The sequence below is a fragment of the Emys orbicularis genome, chromosome 1 (genome assembly GCF_028017835.1).
Source record: "Emys orbicularis isolate rEmyOrb1 chromosome 1, rEmyOrb1.hap1, whole genome shotgun sequence".
Classification (NCBI taxonomy): domain Eukaryota; kingdom Metazoa; phylum Chordata; order Testudines; family Emydidae; genus Emys; species Emys orbicularis.
The window spans coordinates 151,758,130-151,780,019 of NC_088683.1; the positions used below are offsets into that span (position 1 = coordinate 151,758,130).

General features: G+C 50.5%; 1 protein-coding gene across 1 annotated transcript; it reads right to left on the reverse strand.

Annotated features, from left to right (window-relative positions):
• Positions 1 to 1,969: 1,969 nt before the first annotated feature.
• On the reverse strand, positions 1,970 to 17,405 carry PEX5 (peroxisomal biogenesis factor 5). Its single transcript, XM_065407541.1, has 16 exons — positions 17,355 to 17,405; positions 16,457 to 16,639; positions 15,927 to 15,962; positions 15,614 to 15,746; positions 15,251 to 15,385; positions 13,800 to 13,905; positions 9,969 to 10,059; positions 9,555 to 9,677; positions 9,111 to 9,203; positions 7,891 to 8,010; positions 6,978 to 7,121; positions 4,109 to 4,179; positions 3,494 to 3,709; positions 3,169 to 3,334; positions 2,743 to 2,900; positions 1,970 to 2,171 (listed from the first exon to the last, which is right to left on the reverse strand). The coding sequence occupies exons 2-16, from the start codon at positions 16,604 to 16,606 to the stop codon at positions 1,970 to 1,972; spliced, it is 1,944 nt and encodes a 647-aa protein (XP_065263613.1). The 5' UTR covers positions 16,607 to 16,639; positions 17,355 to 17,405.
• Between the last annotated feature and the right edge of the window lie 4,485 nt (positions 17,406 to 21,890).

Genomic DNA, 21,890 nt, shown 5'->3' on the forward strand with positions numbered 1-21,890 from the left:
TCCCTTCCTCCCACAACAGCAAGAACATTGACGACATGGCACCAAGATGCAGGGGGAGGGAAGAGACCTATGTGAGACAGGTCTGTGCACATGGCCGCTCTCCTGATCAAGCTCTGAGAAAGCTTCCCAGTCCAATTCTCCCCCACTCCACCCCCCACCAAAATGGGGAAGGGGCCCAGGACAGCAAGAGTATATTTGGGTCCCAGACAGGGACAGATTAGGTCATAGGCATAGGTCTGTGATGCCCAGGGTCCCAACTTCCACAGTTGTGACCACAGCAAAAGCTCAGCTTTCACCATTAAAAAAGTTTCTAGCCTTCATGGTTAGTAAGAAAAGTTGGAAAACACAGCCTGAGGATAACTGATGCAGGGACATCCGTGGAGCACCTGAATCACCAGCTCAGAGGTAGAAACTGCCCCATTCAGTTGAACATGGTGTTAATACCAAGACCACTCTGATGAGCTCCACCAACCCCACCCCAACAGGGTCTCTGCATATAGCAGGAGAAGAGTGCAGCAGACCCAGCCAAAGAACCCACCCATCCACTCACCTGCCCCAAGATAAAGTACTCAGGGGAAGTAGCCCAGCACCCCCCTTGACTCTCTGGGGGAGCCCAGCTAAGGCCACCTTTGCCACTGACTATTGTGCAGATTGGGGGCCTTTGTCTGGCACCAGAACTCCAAGTGGTGGGGGCCTAGACTGCCTTAATGTCCCACGAAGGTGCAGGGTAGGGGGAGACACACAGACAGCAGCAGCAACCCTCCACAGTTACGCCCTACCCCAACATCCTTTCCTGTGGGCGTCGAAGCATCCCAGAGCATGGGTAGCATCCTCTCAAATTCCACAGGAGCTTCCCCACACAAAGGCTCGTACACCTCTCCAATACATACACACAGCCAGACACTACAATATTTTGACAAGTTTAATTTTTTCCCTTCTATTATACAAAATATTTTACAATTAAAAAAAAAACTTTCCCTCCAAAGTCATATACAGATATTTATAATTCACAAGATTCATTACAGGCTGGGGGGGGGAGGAGAGGGGGGGAGACCATCTGCACAAAGAAAATAATTCCCAATTTATTTTACAATGATGGACAATCAAGTGAAAATTAAGACCTTACCCCCACCCCTGCTTTTGGCCAAGGTGCTTTTATAGTTAGCCAGCTTCCCCCCAGTTCCTGGGTGACCCCCCGAACTCAGCCCCAGGGACTCTTCTCACTGCAGTCTCAGAGCCTCCTCACAAATCCCAAGTGAGAGTGAGCCCAGTGAGACACACTCAGAACCAGGACACTGTTACTAGCACATGGAAGGGGGGGGGGGGGGAACAAAACAAAACTACAAGCCTCACAAAGTGACCCACCCTCTGCACACACGTGGTGGGGGTGGGTCTGCATGCTCAGCTGGGAAAGACCCAGGGTTAGTAGCCCCAGCACTCACAGACCCCACAGCAAGCCAGGATGGGCAGCCCCAGCACTAGAAAGCAATCCTACACCTAACCAGCACACTCAGAGCCAGTCGTCTGAGCGGGCAGTCTCAGCTGCACAGCATAGTTATGGCAGGGTCTGACATGAGGGTATCACAAATGCAAACTTGTTATTTTATCTTATAAGAAGTGATCTTGATACGTTCCTATTTCCCCATCCCTTCCACCCCCCACTGATTTGCTTCCCAGTGCCAGCAGCTCTTCCCCGTGGAGGGTCAGAGTCCCTTGGGGAGATGGTGCCACATGAGCCGCTCACAGATGTTCAGGCCACAAGACGCAGGTGAGAAGTTACACTCTACCATGGGAGGTCCTAGAGAAATGGCAGCCAATGACTTGCCCCCAGCAACTGAAGGGCAGATTTGAAAAGGAGATGTGTGTGAACCCCAGTAAACCTTTCCCCCCACTCCCCCTAGAAGGGGCTTGTGGGACATAACTACTGGCCTGGGCCCACCCTGCATTCACAGGGGAGCCCGTCCTCGAGTCACTGCTGGAGGCCAAAGGCCTGGAGCAGGGTGGGAAGGTCACGGGCATCGGCTGCCCCATACAGATCACTCTGGCCCAGCATGGAGAGGGCCATGCGGAGGGTGCTCCAGATGTTGTCAGACATGGCACCTTGCTGGCCCCGTGGGCCCCGGCTCTTCTGCTGCATGTGCAGGGCCTCCAGGAAGTGCTCCACTGCTTCACTGCCAGCATGACATGGAAGGGAGGGAGGGAGGGAGACAGAGTTAATTGGGGAGGTTTGCACATCCTATGGGTGAGAAGGACCCACTAGATCCCCTCTTTAGATGGCTCAATAATCACCCTTCCACACTTCCTCCAGCCATTCTTCTTACCCCTGCTCCTCACATACGTCATCATTGGCCCACAGGACCAATGAAGCCAATGTCCAAGCTGTAATGGATGTGGCTTGACAGCCCCACCTCCAGGCACAAGCTTGAAGACAATCACTGCAACAGATCCTTTCCATAGTTCTGAGATGCTCCCTTTGATACTGGGAACCAAGGGAGTGGGAGACATGTTGGCTGGTACTTTGCTCCTGGGGCAGACAGACATGCTCTGCTCCCTCCTTGCCAGGGTTAAGGAGCGCATCCTACGCCCAGAGGGACCAAGTGGAACATCCTCACCAATACCCCCTCACTTCCCTTCCCTCGAGCCCCCTCCCAACTAACTGATTGGCCCCCACTGATACTCGGTCATAGCAGACCTGGCCGGGGCCAGCACCCAACCCCCATCTGGCCCCTCGTTCCCACTCACCGATGGGCCCCCAGGTTGATGCAGCTGATGCCCAGGTTGTAGCGGGAGCGGATGTAGCCTGGCTGCAGCTCCAGTGCCCGGCGATAGGCGGCCACAGCCTCCTCACTGCGATTCCCGTTGGCCAGAGTGGCACCCAGCTTGTTCCACAGGAGGTGATCCTGGAAGGGGGCGGGGGTGGAAGCAAGTGACGGGGGCATCAGGCATTCCACCCTACATCCCAGAGAGCTTGTCCTTCACAACCCTCCCCACTTCCCCCCCCACTCCATCCAGTATTCAAACCTACCCACCCCCTCAAGTCAGCCTGCTGCTCACCCCACCGGCCTTTCCCCACAGGGCAGAGCCCAGCCCCACCTCCCCATACACACACACACACACACAATATCCTGAATCAGCCCTGCGCCCACAAACCCCACTCTGCCCCCTTACGTTGGGGCGCACGCTCAATGCGGCACTGAAGCAGTCCACGGCCTTCTCGTACTCGCCACTCAGGTTGAAGAGGACGCCCAGGCCGCACTGCACATCGGGGTCCACGGCCGAGGGGTCACTGCGCACAGCTGCCAGGAACAGGTCCTTCACCTCCATGAACAGGGAGCTGGGGAGGGAGAGAATGAGGGAATCCACCCATTGATGGATGCAAGCTCCCTGCAACCCTTCCTGGGGTCACCCCCACCCCAATGGACCCAGCTACAAGACCACAAGCAGGACTGGGATATTCTGCACCTCCCCCAGTTTCCCCATCCTCCAGACTCACTCAGACAGTAGGGAGCCCAGGATGCGCTTGGAGGACCCCAAGCTGGATGCCAAGCTGCTTCCTTCCGGGTCCTTCCCCACCAGGTGGGCATAGGCTGGCTTGTGGCGCAGCCAGTCACGCAGGGTTTCGCATGCCTGCTTCTGCAGAGACTCATTGGTGAAGCTGACTGCCAAAGCCATGAGTGCAGTGACGTTCCCTGGCTGCAGCTCCAGGCACCTGCAGGGCAGAGGGGAAGAGAGTGCACAGCATTCACATTTTTGGAGATGTGGATAGGAAGCTTCAGTGGCCTTTTAAGAATACTTCTCCAGCCACCTTGGTGGGCTATGAACAAGTTGAACAGCAAGCGCCAGTGTCCAGGCAAATTAAAGAGGGATCCATTAGGGGGCAGGAGACCTTGATTGGGTCAGAAACCAGCTCTCTACAGCAGTCCACAGGGAACTTATCCTTCCGAGTTTACATTTGGTGCAGGGAAAAAAGTACTGGAACTTTGTTTAGCCTTTAAGCAGGGAAACCAAGATAAGGTGTGTCATTAGTGGCCAGCAAGCCAGTCCCTCTGGGAGCCACGAGCAGAACCCAGGAGTCCTGCTTTAGATACCCTCTTCACCAGCTACTCACTGCCTGAGGGCACTGATTGCAGACAGCTCTTGTTCATTCTCTGCTTGGGTGGTTCCCAGGTACTGCCAGGCCTGACGCAGAAACAGAGACAAGCTTATTTATACTTCTTCAGATTGCAAGTACAATTAAAGGCACCATCTTGTGCCCTGGGCACCTTTTTTGGAGATTAAGAATAGATGTACCCAAGTCAGCAGCCTCAGCCCACTCCTGTTAACCAACCCCTCATAAGCACCCTCACCTCTCCCACACTCCCCAGGAAAACAGGTGTGCTCTGCAATGCATCCTGGAAGTCAGCAGGTTTGGGCTATTTGGAAAGGTGGAGGGGGAGTGAGTTCCCCCCTCCCCCACAACATGCTGCCAGCAGTCCCCCCTCTGCTAAACCCTGGGGCTCCAGCTTTAGCACCTCCACCCATCACAACTGGGACTAGACTGCAGGGTGAGGAAGAAAGAGAGGCAGGTCTCAGGCCATTGAGGGCCTCAGAGAGGTAGCACAGCCCAGCAGACAGCATATTGGAGTGGGAATGCTAAGAGATAAGAGACTCAGTCAGGAGCAGCTTGCTGTGGTCCACAGGTGAATCATTATGTCATGATCGACAGTACTGAGGCAGCTGAGAGATCTAAATATAGCAGCACTGACACCTGATTTGATCTTCATCCATCACCAGATCATCTACGCATGTAGCCAGCACAGCCTCCTTGCTGCACCCACAGCTGTCCCCTGATTGACTAACGTTAAAGAGGTTTAAATCAGCTAGATATTATGAGTTGTCTTACCCCCACACCCCAAGTGTGCTCCATCGTCTCACCCAGAAATGGAAGGTTTGATCCAGGCTGACGGTTGGCTGGACTGACAGCATGAAGTAACAAGCATAAGCCACACAAAAGTTCCCTTAAGCAGGGAAGCCAGTACCCTGCTCTCTTTAAGAGAAGTGTTACTCACCACCAGCAATGGACCCAGCCACTTGTCAATGGCCTTCATGAGCCAACACAGGTGATGACTAAGTGCCCCCACCCTTCCAGAGCCTCAGTGTGAAACTACCTGAGACTCAAGCAGAGCTGATTGAACATGCATGCCCTCAGAATACTGCCCTGTCCCCTGGAAAACAGAGTTTAGTCCGAATCTCAATTTCATCCTCACAGCAAGGACTCAGACTAGCCTCCTGATCAGGGCTCTGTGAATACTAGGATGAAGGCAAAGCATCCCTTCTTTGTCTCCTGCACAGCCATAGCACACCATGCAGAATGGGCCCCAAGACTTCCACCACGGCCATTCCAGCAACATTCCCTCTCACTCTGTCACTGGCCCTCTAGAGTCTACCATGGTGACTTGTAAGGACAAAGCCAAGGAAGTGGGTGCCTAAGAGGCCACATGATCAATGGCAAGGACAAGAGCCCATAGTCCTATCAAACCACTGATGGAGTGGCATGTTCATCTCCCTCAAGTGTTTCAGTCCCATCGCTGACAGCAGATTGTCAGAACTGGCCCTTCACCCAAATGGAGCAGCGTGCCCTGACCTCAGACAACAGAAGATAGTGATCTGACCAGGACATGGATAAGTTCTCCAGTTGTCAAACGTCCAGTCCTAATCAGGACACCAAATCAGAAGTGAGACCAGCTGTCTGAGTTGAGCCAGACACCTAGGACCGACCCACCCTAGCTGTCAAGTCCTCAGCTGACTCAAAAGACTCAGCATTTGCATTGCTGTTGAAGACAGTCACCAACCTCATGACTCCAATGCCACCATGATAAGGACTTCAGCATCTCATGCAGGGAGTCTAGTGCTTCAGGAAGACAGATACCCTAGAACCTGACCAATCTCAAGTTATAGCCCCAAGATTCTAACCAGCTTTAGTCTGGGAGACCTTCTGCACCATAGGTCAGGTGCACACAGCTTGACCATCTTCTCAGTGAGCCCCCTGGGGTTCACATACAAGTACACAGCCAGAGTTACACACCCGAGAACTGGAGTCACCCACACCACCCCCTGCAGCACAGCTCCCCCAGCATGGGAGTGGTGGGCCATATTGCAACCCCAGGCTATATCTCTGGGGATCCATGAAAGTTCTCTGTATGATCATGTTCTACTCCATGGGGGCAGGTTACCCCAGCTCCTCCAGGAGCTAAAAACAGTGGGGAGGATTACCCTGGGGATTGTAAACATCCCCAGAGAAGCACCATAGCCGAGGGAGGTTTGCCTATACTGGTACAAGCTGGGTCTTCCAGAGACCAAGTGACAAAGAAAGGGCTTCTGGTATAAAAGGCTGAGTTTAAAGATATTCAGGACCTTCATTTTGATTCAGCAAATGGGCAGGACCTTCTATCCAAGGGGAGGCCCAAGCCTTGTGGAAGGATTGGAAGGGCGTTGGCTTACCAGATTCTGCATGTGGAAGGTGGGTGATTGCTGGTGTACTTAGCAAGCAGGTAAGAACTTTTATTGTTTTTAACATGGTTTCTCTGTGATGCTTTTGCCCTAGAATAAATGTACTTTGCTTTGGAAGAGCTGTGTGGTGACAGGTAAAACACTGTTGTCTGTGGAGAGAAAGCAACACAGAGGCTCTGGCCATTAGGCAGACTTGCTTGCTGGCAATAGTGTATGGCAGGGAGCTGTGCAGCTGTAAAACTCCCAGCCAGAAAGGAGTGGGACATGGGCCCCCTGCCCAGAGACAGGTAAGGGCTAGAAACCTGAGACAAGGCTGAGCACCCCTGGAGTGGGCCACGAAGGTGAGGATACAAGTGCAGTTGCTTTGAAACTCTGACAAGTGGATCTCCCATCCCTAGACTGACCCAGTCTGACTTTGCTTAGGGAGCTGAGCCAGGCTCCAAATGGCAAGATACCTGGAGCAGACCTGCTCTACTTGCTCCGCTCACCTCCACGTGGTCAGGTTTCTGCTGCACCGCAGCCTCAAAGAGCAGGACAGCATTGGGGAGGTCACCCTTCTCCAGGCACTTCAGACCCTCATCAAATGCCTGTGGATGATCCCTCATGGGATTGTCTTTCTCAAAGAGATAACCCTACCAGAGACAGCAAGCAAGGGGTTAACACTATGGGCAGGAGACCGGTGGGTCAAGGGCACAACTCAGAAACAGCTGATGTGCGCCCACATGCCATATCAACACTTCTGCAAGCCCACCACTATCTTCTCCCACCCCTTTCAGCTCCAATAGCCAGAGACACTGCAATGGGTGATGAACAGTTGGTCCCTTAGCACATGGAGCGGCTGGTATTTCCCTCCTGAGAGGGTTGGAGTGTGCCAGCTCACAGCAGACGTGGGCAAAGCAGCTCCTGCCCCCTCTGCTTCCTACTGAGTCTGGGGTGAAAGATCCCACGCCCCAGCCTGGGGAGAGATGTATCAGTTGTGCAGGGCTGTGTGTGTAAGTTTACCAAATTTAGGGAGTCTCCATCAATACAGGGGACACAGAAAGAAATGGCTTGTGTTGTGGGGAGCACCAGAATTAACTGCTGGTGTGTTACAATTGATTTGCATCTTCAGCAGTGGTCAAGGCTTCGGCAAGAACCACCATGTATTTTTTCCAGTCTGACCCCGGTCAAAGGTATTGACAGAGACTCTGGCAGCAGCAAACTTCCTCACAGCAGTGCCCACCCATGCCCAGACAAGAGACTGGCTGTCAGGAACAGCGCCTGGCCTTTGACACTAAGAGGGGATCCCAGCAGCATGAGCTGCCTTGCGGCAGCCCTCTCAGTACCCAGCCTGGGAGAAGGGATTTTGGGAGCTCTCAGAACTGCCCAGCACAGCACCCCGCATTCGCTGCCCCCCATTACCTTGTCATAGGAGGAGGTACTGAGATCCTCATAATCTGAGAGCCAGGGGTGAGCCTCTGCATCTCGCTTGGCCATCTCCTCCCACTCTGCCTGAAGCTTGTCCCAGAAATCCACATCTGACTGAAAAGAGGAGAAGGAAGTTAAAGGATAGCACCCTGTTGAGCTCCCCCTACACGTTCCCTGGAGATTCCTCTCTCTAGGGCTCTGAGCCCCCCTCCTCATCTCTCCCCTGGCAAGAAAGGGGACTCAGCCAGTTCTGGGGCCCTAAGGCACCCTTCATACCCCAACCTCTCTGTGACGTTCTGTACCTCATGGGAAAACCCTACACCCTCCATGGTTCATCCTTATAAAATGATTGTGTGGTATCCAATGCAAAGTTTGTCATGTTGGGTGTCTTCAGAAGGCTCATGATGCACTGAGCATTGTTTTTACAGTAATGTTATACGTTATAATTTCATGTATATGGTTATGAAGCTGAAAATGTGTCCTCATGGCTTAAAGCAAGCCTAGGCAAAAACTCCCAAGAGCAGAGGGGCAGTTCACACCCCTACAGGGCATGTATGGGACAAACCCAGCCCAGCCTCACAGGAACAAGGGACACTGGCCTAGGCAACAACAAAGGATCTGTTGGACTCTTGAGTGAGTCACACCCCCCCCCTTCCCTTAGTCAGTTTGGGACTACGATGAGGTAATGCTCACCTGACTCTGAAGTTTGTAAGGGCATTGAAAGTGTTAAGATCAGCTTAGAATGCATTTTGCTTTTATTTCATTTGACCAAATCCAACTTGTTATGCTTTGACTTATAATCATTTATATCTTTGTAGCTAATAAATCTGTTTGTTTATTCTACCTGAAGCAGTGTGTTTGGTTTGAAGCGTGTCAGAGACTCCCCTTGGGATAACAAGCCTGGTACATATCAATTTCTTTGTTAAATTGACAAACTCATATACGCTTGCAGCATCCAGCGGGCATAACTGGACACTGCAAGACGGAAGTTCCTAGGGTTGTGTCTGGGACCAGAGATATTGGCTAGTGTCATTCGGTTGCACAATCCAAGCAGCTCACATGCCAGAGGCTGTGCGTGAACAGCCCGGGAATGGGGGTTCTCACAGCAGAGCAGGGTAAGGCTGGCTCCCAGAGTCAAGTATTGGAGTGACCTAGCACATCACCGGTCCAGATAACACCAGAGGGGAACGTCACTCTCCCCCATCCAGTTTTACCTCCACAGCAGTCTTGGCTTGCTCAAATTCTGTATCCAGAGTTGACGCATTCCCAGTTCGGGTGAACTGATCCACCCAGGCATCTGATACCCCCTAGAGGGAAAGAAATAAGATGGAGCACCTTGAGATTGCAAGATTAAAAAGCAATGCAATGCATCTCCCCCGCCAGCAGGGGGTGCTGTAAGGAACCCCCCCTACAAGTGAACACTAATTGCCAAGGCACCGCTGTGAAGAAATTCACACTGCCAGAGCCCATCCCTGCTCCTGGCTAGGCACTGCTCTGGAGAAGCTCATGCTCCGGAAGCCCCACGCCACCGTTGGCTGAACGTTAATGGGACCCTGCTGAGAGAAAGTTCACCCTGCCATTGTCCCTCCCCTCCCCAAGGCTGGGCAGTGCTGCAAGGAAGCTTGCACACCTGTGAGCAGCTGGGGCTGGGGTCCTACCTGCTGCTGTATAAACTCAGCTGTCCACTGCTCTGCCTGATCCTGGTCTCTGGGGGTCAGGGTCACCTGATTAGCCTCAATCGACACCCTCCCGTCTCCGATCTGGCGGACAAACTTTAGGAACTGTGGCAAAAAAATGAAATGTGGGAAGAAACCTTCACCAACAACCCCCACCAAACTCTCCATATTTGCTAGGCAGATCTGGGCCCCCAGAATCAATAGAACCAGAAGGAAAAGGAGATAAAATATGCCAGTTTCACCAGAGTTGTATGGTGGAAGGCATGATCCTGGGGGTTGTAGGGCTCAACCCCCAGAACTAGAGGGAGAAAGGAGGGGAGACACAGAATGGCAGGAGGTCTCCCACCCCCCCCCACACACACACATACCTTCGTGGGGCTCCATAGCATTTCTCACCTCAGAATTGTTGAGTTTGGGGTCATCCACTTTAGAAAGGAAATCGTTGGCAGTTTTCTTAAGATCATCCTCAGGTTGATATTCCTCATACCTGTAATAATGAGAGAGAGAGAGAGAGAGAGAGTCTGATCTGACACTAAGGGCTTGGCTACTTGTAGAGCGCTTTAAGTTAAACCAGCCTTCGGAGAGCGCACTAGGGAAAGCGCTCCAGTCTGTCCACACAGAGCTGAAAGCGCACTGGCGTGGCCACATTTGCAGCTGCATTGGGAGTGGTGCATTATGGGCAGCTATCCCAGCGTTCAAGTGGCTGCAACGTGCTTTTCAAATGGGGTGGGGTGGAGTGTGACAGGGAGTGTGGGGGGAGAGAGAGTGGGTTTTTGGGTGCTGAGAGTGTGTCAGCACGCTGTCTTGTAAGTTCAGACCCCTCTCCCTCCCCCGCCTCTCTCTCACTCACTCAAAGCAAACATTAGCGGTTTTTTTTTTTTTCCTCAGACCAGATAAGCAGCCGGCACTGCGAAACTGAGCTTTGAAAGGGCACTTCGGTGTCCCGAGTTCACAAAGACAAGAGAGGCCACTTCAGTTAAGGGGATTATGGGATGTTTGTAATGTTACTTCTCATTTACACTGGCACTGAAGCGTCTCACCCAATACGCAACAGCTGTTAATCCTCTCGGGGACGTGGAGTACCAGCAGGGCTGGCTCCAGGGTTTTTGCCATCCCAAGCAGCGGGGGGGGAAAAAAAAGAAAAAAAAAAAAAGCCGCGATCGGCGTCACTTCGGCGGCAGCTCCACCGCGCCGCTTTCTTCATCGGCGGCAGGCCCTTCCCTCTGAGAGGGACCGAGGGACCCGCTGCCGAAATGCCGCAGAAGAGCCGGACGTACCGTCCCTTCCCCTTGGCTGCCCCAAGCACCTGCTTATTGCGCTGGTGCCTGGAGCCGGCCCTGAGTACCAGGAGTGCTCGAGCCAGGGAGTCAGAGCACTCTACGTGTCTTGCCAGTGTGGACGGGGAGTAAGATAGAGCCCTCTGAGAGGCTTTATTGTGGTATAACGTGCAAGTGTAGCCAAGGCCTTAGCAGTAGGGGGCTCCATGTTTATTCACAGTCTACCCCTCTCTCTGCATCAGGCCACACAACAGTCCCTGGGGCTGGAGAGCCCACATGATCTGTTCTTCACCCAATACTATTCAGTATCTTTATTAACAATCTGTAAGTCATTGCTGGGATAACTGTGCCAGATGACACACAGATTGGTGGAGTGAAATAATAAGGATAAATCAATTATATAGAGCAATCTGGATCACTTGGTAAGTGTTTTTTAATACTGCCAAAACCAAGGTCAGATATCTAGGAATAAAGAACACAGGTCACACATACAGGATGGGGGCTGTATCCTGGAGAACAGTGACTCTGGAAAGGGTGGATAATCAACTGAACAGGCACTCCTAGTGGGAAGCTTGGCTAAGACGGCAAATGCAATCCTTGGACATATAAACATGGGAATAGCAAACAGGTGTAGGAGGAGTGGCTTTACTTCTGTATACACATTGATGAAGCCACTCCTGGAAGTGTCTAATTCTGGTGTGTATATTTGAAAGAGGATACTGAAAATTGGGAAAGGGTTCAGAAAAGAACAACAAGAAAGATTCAAGGTCTAGAAAAACCAGCCTTCCAGTGACTTAAGACTATATAGCTTATTAAAGAGAAGGTGAAGTCACGGTCAATAAATAGCTACAAAGAAAGAAGATATCTGATGGGAGAGAGCTCTTTAATCTAGCCAACGAAGACAAACAAGATCCAATGGCTAGAAAATGAAGCTAGATACATTTAGACTGAAGATGAAGTGCAACTTTTTTAAACAGCAAGGATAACTAGCCATTAGAATAACTTACTAGGAATGCGGTGGATTCTCCATCACTTGAAATCTTTAAAGCAGGGCTCAATATCTTTCTAATGGATATGCTCTAGCTCAAACAGAAGTTACTGGTCTTTGTGATGACATCCCTGGGCTAGATTCACAAAGGAATTTAGGTGGTGTGATGCAGAGCACTGCAATGCCTAACTTTTGGGCACCCAGAAAAATCACAGGAACAACACTGTGATCCATAAAGCCTGAGTTAGGCGCCCAGGCTCCCTGTACAATGACTGAAGAGAGATGGGCACCATATAATGTGATTCGCAAAAGCCAGTAGACTAGGTGAGGATCCACCTAAGCAGGGCACAGAGATAGGCACCTGTGTCTGCTAGTGATTCACAGCCAGGAGCCCCTCTCCTGGAGTCAGACTCTTCAACTTAGGCACATAAGGTGTTTCTTGTGAAAACAAGTTAGGCAGGTGTCTAACTCCACATAAAACAGCCAGAGGAGAAGGAGGACGACGTGGTGGTGGTACCCAACTTTCTATATATAGCCCAATAGTTTGAGCACTCACCTGGGATGTGGAAGACCAGATTCAATTCCCCCTCTCTGCCTGAGTGGGAGAAAGGTGGGAGACCCCTGTTCAAGTCTTCTCAGGGATATTCTGATGTGGGCCTCCAGCAGACTCTCCTGCTGAAGCTGTTCCACTGTGGATAAATACTTTAAAAAGAGTCATTGGCCAGAGGGAGAGAGAACGACTCTGTAGCCTGGTGGTTAGAGCACTCACCTGGGAGGTGGGAGACCCTGAGTCCAGTTCCCTGGCTCCCATGAATTTTTAAAAATATTTATCCACAATAGAACAGCTTCAGCAGGAGAGACTGAGGGAGCCCCACACCAGAATATCCTATAGCCCAGTGGTTAGAGCACGCACCTGAGAGGTGGGAGGCACCTGAGAGGTGGGAGACCCCTGTGCAAATCTGTTCTCCCCCTATGGCAGAGGAGGGAATTAAACTTGCCTCTCCCACATCCCAGACAAGTGCTCTAACCACTGGGCTAAAAGTTATAAGGTGGCTGCTGCCACCATCACTGTCTCCAGATGGATTCTGAATGGGACCTGATGCAGTAGGCAGCCTCTGAGCACATCTACTGGATTGAGCACCCACAGGACTTAGGCAGGTGAACATCTATCTTCCCCGAGTCTGTGAATCATTCTGGGGCTTAGGTGCCCAGACACCTACTGTGAGGCAACTATGCACATGTCCAGAAACTTAGGAACCTGGGGAACTTTTACCCTGCAAGTGTAGACACTGCATAAGTTTAGGCACTACAGAGTTTGGCAGGAGTGTGAGTTGCAATGGAGCCTAAAACTGGAACTTGGGCACCTAAATCTGGGATTTAGGCACTTAAGTACCTTTGTGAATCTAACCTTCTGTTCTGCAGGAGGTCAGACTAAATGATCATAATGTCCCTTCTGGCCTTAAACTCTATGGCCTTGTCTACATTAAAGGGAAAAGTCGATCTAAGCTACGCAATTTGAATTACTTGAATAGTGTAACTCAAATCAACATAGCTTAGATCTACTTACCGCAGCGTCCACACTACACGACGTCGATGGGAGACACTCTCCTGTCGACTCCCCTTACTCTTCTCGATCAGGTGGAGTACAGGAGTCCACGGGAGAGCAATCGGCGGTCAATTTAGCGGGTTTTCACTAGACCCACTAAATCGACCGCCAATGCATCGATTGCTGCAGCGTAGACAAGCCCTATGAAACCAGGGTCCCCGTGTTTAGTTATGTTGTTGTTGAAACTGCCAGTGTTGGGTGGAGGAGGCTCTGCCTCTTCCGCTTTCTTGAACCAAGGATCTGAGAACTTGGTTGAGACCCAAAAGCTCTGAGATCAGAGTGGATTTCTGTCATCTCCCACACCTCACCCACCCTGGACATTAGTGGGTGCAGGAGGGAAGAACAGAGAAACTCACCACTTATCTGCCAGTGACTGGTCTTCTGTTTCCCCCAGCCACAGCTTCTCCTCTGACTGCTCCAGATATTCTTCTGCCCACTTGGCAGGAGATACAGACAGAGGGTCTGTACAGGTGATTGGGTGGTGGGAGAAGAGTGAGGAACAAGAAGATAAAACAGAACACTGCTCAGAGAAACTTCAAATTTAGATCTCTCCAATTTACAGTTAGATTTGTAGTCCAGATTGTTACATTAACAGAGGGTTCTTGCTTTTTTATTAAAAAACAAAAACAAAAACAAAAACTTGGACAGCAGCAAAGTGGGCTGCTGTATGCATCAGGAAAATGAATAACGCATTGCACATTTCTAGCTTCTTTCATCAGAGCCTCTCAAAGATCATCATAAATGTTAATTATGACGCCTGTCTCCAACGGGTGTATGAAAGGAATAAATATGGATAGTTTCACTGATCAATGAAAAGAAGCCACCTCTGGGGTGGGGCATAGCAGCTGTTTAACTGCTGCCCAACAGTTCAAGGTAGAGATTCAGTTGTTTAGAGCGGAGGAGACTAGAGTCCATCCCAAAGCTTCTACATATGCTGTGTGACCTTGAGCAAGTCACTTCCCCAGCTAGTGCAACAAGCAGAGTATTCCCCTCCCAGGAGGAAACATTAATTGTATTTGTCTTCAGGCACAGAAAGGACCCCACAACATTTATTTTGAAGTGGGAAACATAGATTTCCCCCCCCCCCCCCTCCAGATTGCAGAAATTGGTTAGCAGATTTGGCTGAAACATTCAACAAAATATTCCCCTCTGGGCCAGGACCCAAGTTTCACCCCAACAGGGAGCATCAGAGAGCTTCATGTAGCCGGGGAGAGACCAGCTTTAGCCTTGTCTATGTGGAAAAGCTGCATTAGTTTAAATTAAAGTTTTTTAAACCAAATTAGTTAAACTGATGCAAACCTCGCTCTGGACACTTATTTCAGTGTAAGAGCATCTTAGTTTAGCTTAAACCTGTTCCCAAAAGATTTTAGCTAAACCAAAATAAGACATTCCTGCACCACAATAGGAAGGCCCACACGGGTTGCTTGCATGGTTTAACTAATATACACAATACTCTAGTCTCCTGGGGGCTACTTTAAATTTTAAACCCAACAACTGAAATGAGACCAGAGTGCGGGTGCTGGTGGCCTGTGACTTACAGGAGGTCAGACTAGATGATCTGGTGGTCCCTTCTGGCCCTAAACTCTATGATTCTAAATCAGGTTAATTTCACCCCTCATGTTGTACCAGTGTGACATTCCCACAGAGGCAAGCTGCTAGGGCGAACTGCCCTATTCTGAATACTATCTGCTGCATCTACCAGATGCACACTAATCTCACGCACAACAGACAACCCCTGCATGGGGTAACAGAGGGGGGCATGCTACCAGGCAACACCCCACCCAAACTTCACAAGGGAAGCCTTCACCTGTCACCTCCGCAATGAACTCCTGCGACCAGTCAGCCTCATTGTAATCTGGGGAGACGTCAGTTGTAGTATCCGCAGCCCCCAGAAATTCCTGGGCCCAGTTCTCAGATAGAGCCAGGGCTGCCACACCTGGAGCTGGGAGAGAGCAAGAGATGGGAATGGTTCAGTGACAAACCCCAAGTGCCCCACCCCCATGAGGATTAGAGAAAGCCTAGCCTCTTAATTTTCAGACACCCCCTGCCCTAGCTAAACAGGCCTTCTCTTTCAGTTCCCCTTAAGACATACCACCGGGGGGTGGGGGGGGGGGGCGGCGGTGGCAGAAACCCCAATGCCCCTAGCCCTTTCTCCCCCCCCCCCCCTCACCTCGCTGTGGGGCTTGGCGGAAGCTTGACTGCTCAATCTCCTGCATCTCAGCCAGCAGATCATCCATTTTAAAGGTCTGTGGGGCACGGGAGAGCAGGGGGGCATTCTGCTCTTGTAGGAATTCTGCAGCCAGCTGCCAGGGAGAGAAAGAGAGAGTTTTTGATGAGAAATACCCAGCAGGAGCTCTGGAACCAAAAACATGAGAGAAAGAAGGGAGGGCAAAAAGGGAATGAGAGACAGGAAGAGTGAAGACGGAGCAGAGAGAATGTGGCAGCAAGAAAGATGATAAGGAGAGTGATACAATTGTTCTTACCTCATCTTCAGAGGCCACTCCCAAAGGTTTGGACACCTGTGGGAAAAGATGCCAAACAATCACCCCAGTGATGGGACCTGGCCTCCAGCATCACCTCCCCACTACCATGGGGCTAACTTGTACCATACCCCCACCCATGACAGACCCACACCACACACACAGCAGGACCAACATCCCACCCAGACAGATCCCCTGCAATGGGTGAGACAGCCACCACATCTCTCCTTTCTGGATATACCCCTGCTGTGACTGGACAGACACTCTCCCCTCCCCCCCCCCCCCAATCTAGTGATCCTACAACCAGCCCCTACAATGGGGTAGGCTCCATGATCCCTCACAGCCCTTCTCCCACTAACAAGACAGCCCCCTCACAACCTCCACCTGCCCTGACAGCCTCCCGTGTGCTCAGACAGACCCCCCACTCCCGCTCCCCAAAGCATCCCTGCCCCTCACTCACAACAGAACAGACATACCAACACTCCTCACATCAGCAGTCAGATGGACTTCCCAACCCATTCCCCAGTACTCACTGCCTCTGCTCCAAGACCTGCAGGGGGCCAGGCTGAGGGACCTCGGAGCCCCTCCTGCCGCAGGGCCTTGTCCTGGGTAAAGTGGCCAGCCAGCTTCATAAGGGGGTTAGAGCCCCCGCACTCAGGCTCCACCAGCTCCCTCATGGCCATGGTGAGGGCAGGGGGCACTGCACCTCACCCTGTCTGAGGGGAAAAAAACCCAGAAAGCATGAGTGATGATGGTACGGCTCTAGGACCCCTGGCAGACAGCCCACCACGGGGGATGCAGAGCCTTGCCCAGCACTCATCTGCTCCATAAACAAGCTGATGGGGTCTCATCTGAGCTGCATGGCGGGCGGGTACACATGTTACAGATTGCCCCCGCCCCCAAGCCGCCTGAGCAAAGACCAAGGACCGAATGACCATGGGGGCCGAACACGCCTTCCCCCCAGGAGAAGGAACCTCACAGGTCGTGGTGTGGCCACCCCTAGAATGGCTTGACGGGGGGGGGGGGTAGGATGCAGAAGGAAAGCGCTGCGGACGCCATGACAAAGAGGGGGCCTTAACCCCAGTTTTATCTGCCCTTGGGAGGGATCCCCGCCTCCGCCTCCCCCAGCCCTTCTCTCCCCCCCCCCCGCCGCCTCGCTGTCTCACTCTGTCACTCCACCTCGTCCCCGTTTCCTACCCCTGACACACACACATATTCTGAATACTATATGCTGCTCTTGCTGGGCCTCCCTTTCCCCGGGGGCCTCAATCATTGTCCGTCCCCTTGCACTTGGGCAGATGCAACCCACTCCCCAGGGCTGCAAGGCCTCAGCCGCCCCCGCCAGCCAGGCACCTCCCTATCTCACCCGGGCCCGGAACTAAGGTGAGGGCAGGGAGGGGGACGAGGGACTCCCCTCTTTCCATACGCTACCTTGGCTCTGACTCTGCCGTAGCTTTTGCAACACTCACCAGGCAGCAGGGGGCGGGGCTAGCTCTTAAAGGGACAAGCGCCCTACGGGGGCAGCGGCGGGAAAGGGAAGTGTTAAAGAGCCAGTGGCAGGCACCCTCTGCGAGGTAGCGCTCTCTTACAGCGCCATTCACACAGGGGCCCCGACCCCGTCTAAACTCAGGAGTTGCACTAAACTGCTCTAAATAAACAGGATTTAATTCAACTAGTGTTTTAACTTGAGTTGAGTTAAACCAGTGCAATTTCGGTGTGTAGACAAGTCCCAGGAGAGAAGTTTCAAGGACTAGGCACCAAGCAACAGCTGTGGGAGTTCTTAAAGGGCCACACACCCTGAGAAGCGCCCCCCCGCCCTCTGCACCCTAACAGAGCAGTACCACCAGAATGCTCTTAAAGGACCAGGCTGCCTAAAAGAGCAGCCCAGTGAGCTCTTAGAAGGCCAGCGACTATGGCAGAGCAGCACAAGAAGCTTTTCACTCTCTCCCTGAGAGAGAAACCCAGGGACTTAGCGGGTCAGGCAATGCAACAGAGCAGTGAAGGAAGCTCTTAAAGGGCTAGGCACCACCACAGGAAACCTAGGAGCTCTTAAGGGGCCAAGCCCACTTAGGCCATGTCTCCACTAGGAAGAAAGGTGCATTTGAGGCATATCTTAGCCAAATTGTGTCAATGTATGTATGCTGACACCCTAATGTAGCCAAGGCCTTTGTAGTTCTAACACATTAGCTGATCAAGGTAACCGGGATGGAGGAGTCGTTCTTTCCTAGTGAATACAAGGCTTAAGACAGCAGCACCAGAAGGGTGCCAGGGGCCAAATCAGGGCAGCACCAGGAAGTTAGTGAAGTGCTAGGTCTAGGTGTCCTGAAAGGCCACGCCACAAGTTCTTGAAGGGCCAGCTACCATGTGTAATGATCAGTGTTGACTGCCCCTCCATGAGGAGGTGGTGCTATATCTTTTACCTTACTGCTAAATTCTTGTCTCGTTTTCATATTATGTTATTGTTTCTAATCTGCTCATGGGTTTAGGAGGAAATCAAGTGTAGCTTGTGTGTGCTGGAGTTGTTACTTTCAGTGTCCTGATAAATCTTCTGATTTCTATGAGCCCGTATTACACATGCTAAAGTAACACAAGAAGCTTTCCATTGATCAAATGACCAGAGCCAGCAGTACAGTGAGCTCTTAAAGTGACAGGCGATTTGAGAGGGCAAGACCAGAGAACTCTAAAGAGCAAAGAAGGCACCATATGAGAACAGCACCCTGAGAGAGCACTATGTGATACCCTTAATTCAGTGCACAGAATGCACAGCGCGCAAGGAATGAATCAGGGTTGTGCAGTGAATGAGGCTGTTTGTAGGATCCCTGCGTCATTTGTGCAGAAGTTGGAAGGCATGTAAAGATTCTGAGGAAGGAAGGGCTGCAAGAAGAGAAAAGGTCTTGTGGCTGAATTCTAAATCTTGTTTTGCGATTGATTCACTGTGTGGCCTCAGGCAAGTCTCAGTTTCCCCATCTATAAAATGGGAATAATAGTGCTCTCTTATTTCATAGTAGAGATGTGGAGAGCCTTTTATTAATATTTGGGAGGCTCAGATACTATGCTGATGAGCACCAAAAAAATCCCATGAAGAAATAAATAATAAGAAATAATGCAGGACATGGATGGTATGTAGTAAATAAGGCAAAGGGCCACACAGTAAAAGATGAGAGGAAAAAAGAAATATTGAACAGCTGCCTCATTCCCATTATTGCTAACCCCAAGTGTTCAAAAATCATGAGTCAGGTCCCAAAATCATGACATTCTCAAAATAATAAATGCTGGGTTCTTTTTGTTTGCTTTCTGGGTTTTGAGCCTTTTGAGGTATTGCTGTCAAGATTGTCTCCACAACCATGAGGGCTAGAAAAAACACCAAATATCATGAAATATCATGAAACTTGTGATGTAATCACATTAGTTGGCAACACTTCATTCCTTGAGCACCCTCCATCCTGTCCACTGACACAGCAGTCCTGTTGTAAAAACATGTCTTTAAAGATTGTAACATAAATCATATGCACAAGGGTGCTAGATTAAGGTTGCACAGAGAACCTTAATTCTGGTATTCCTAACTTCTGAATGCTTGGTATTGTGACCTAAATAATGTTCTTTTAGCATAGTTTATTTGCATGTAATCTGTGTAGATGTGTATATGTAGACAGTCAATTTAAACAGTGCCATCGAAGTCTATAGATTCCATAAAGTTCTTGTTATGCACTATAAATTTATTTAATCATGGCAACATGACAGACCAGCCCTCAAAAGGGCAGGAACCCAGAGCTCTAGTCTGGAGGGTAATCCCAAGAGTTTTTAAAGACACAGGTCACCTGAGAGGATAGGACTAAAGAGCTCTTAAAGGGCCAGACACCCTGAAAGACCACCAACGGGAGTTCCTAAAGGGATAGGTGTGACAATTTCCCCCTGGGGTGCCACCTGGAACTGGGGTACCACTGAGCCCTCTGATCCACCAGCCTGGGCTCCCTCTCCCACTGTGCTGCTGTAACACACTGCAAAGCCCTCCAAGCTTGCACTTTCACCAGCATTCACACAGGTAGGGACACACCCAGCTGCAGTTACATGCAGGCTCTCTAACCACCAGTCTAGGACCCCAGAGCGGTACCGTCCTGCCCTGATAAAATCTGATCAGTATATGGGTTTAACATCTGGTCTGCCCCTCCCTCAATGTGAAGAGGATCATGCACACTTGTGGTAACCGAGCTCAATTGCACACTGGTTTGGATTAAAACATAAAATAAGTTTATTCACTACAAAAGATAGATTTTAAGTGATTATAAGTGACAGCAAACAGATCAAAGCAGATTACGTAGTAAATAAACAAAAACACAAACTGGACTTAAAATACTAGATAGGTAGGATATCAATTAGCAAATTCTCATCCTGAATGATAAACAGACTGTCAGATTCTTAAGGCACAAGCTGCATTTGCTTTGCAGCTTGGGTTTCCCAGGTTTTCATACACAGGCTAGAAATCCCTTTAGCCTGGGCTCATCACTTCCCCCAGTTCAGTCTTTGTTCCTCCGGTGTTTCCAGGTGAGTTGTAGGAAGAGTGAGGTACCATCATGATGTAATTTCCCCCTTTTATATCTTCTTCCCACTTGCTGGAAAGCTCTTTTGCTGTGATCTGGGTCAAACAGTTCCCATTGTGTAGTGCTAGCTCTGAGAGATTTCTATTGTACACAGTTCCTGGGGTAATCCTTTTGCCTGTGTGCATTTCCTCAATAAGACTTTGACATTGTTTGGCCTTTTTATTGTTGTACCTGAAAGGCTGCTTGTGGGTGTTTTCAACCTCACAACATGTTTCAGTAACACTTCACATACAATGATAGCACATACAATCCAACGAGATATTAATGTGTAGAAGACCAAGAATTTTACAAAGATACCTCACAAGGCATACTTTGTGCAAAACATATCCTAATTATATGACAGTGGTGAATATTGGGGTGTCACAGTAGGCACCCTGAGAGAGCAACCCAAGAAACTCTTTAGCACCAGCCATCGTGAGAAAGCTGCCCATGGAGTTCTCAGACAGAGCCAGGGCTGCCACACCTGGGATGCAGGAGAGAAAGAGACATGGACTGAGGAAGTTCAGTAACAAGCCCTACTCTCCATGAGGATTAGTTAAGCCCTAACCTCCTGATCATCAGACACACCCTTCCCTTCCCTCTTTTGGTGCCCCTCAAGACATACCACCTTGCTGGGGGGGAGGGGAGGGGCTGACAGAAGCCCTAATGCCCTGAGCACAGGACAGCCATTTATCCCCCCAGCCCTCCAGTCCCCCTCATCTCACTGTGGAGGCTGGCAAAGCTCATCTGCTCAGTCTCCAGCATCTTGGCCAGAAGATCATCCATTTTAAAAGCGTGGGGTCAGAACTGACTCAGAATGAAGAGCTCTCCCCAATGTGTGTGTGCTTATAAATGTATGTATGATATAACTGGAATAGGGTTTTGCTACATATGCCATATAACATATCTACATAAAGGTTATGATCTACTGGTTATGTTCATCCTAGTTGTATGCAGGCACCATTCGTGTGTTCAAAGTTATGTATACTTGCTTGATTTCTAAGTAAGCTTTGTGAGGCATTTGGTCAGCTTCTTTAGGAAGGAATTCGCAAGTACCCGATCAGGAAGCATTTGGGGAACAATGCATCTTGGAATGCTCCAATCCACATAAGAAGTCTTCCTGGAGACATACAAGATACCATGTGGACAGTTGCTTCTGTCTGTAAAGACTAAGTCATGCATGGACATGTGACTTGCCCAGGTGACTTCAGAACTCCATCTTGGAGCTGGACTTTGCATAGGAGAGAGGAGGGGGGTCTCCACCCACAAGGGAAAGTCTATTTAAACCCGTGGGAGACCCCTCCATTTTGTCTTCAGATGGCTAAAGAAGGAGCCTCTCCACCCCCCCACCCTCGGATACTTGAAGGAAACTGGAACAAAGGACAGTAAC

Coding starts and splice junctions, on each gene's coding strand:
- PEX5 (XM_065407541.1), bottom strand. CDS start 16,606: ATGGCCATGAGGGAGCTGGTGGAGCCTGAGTGCGGGGGCTCTAACCCC. Junction 15,963..16,456: donor CAGGTCTTGGAGCAGAGGCA/GTGAGTACTGGG, acceptor CTTTTCCCACAG/GTGTCCAAACCTTTGGGAGT. Junction 15,747..15,926: donor GAGTGGCCTCTGAAGATGAG/GTAAGAACAATT, acceptor TCTCCCTGGCAG/CTGGCTGCAGAATTCCTACA.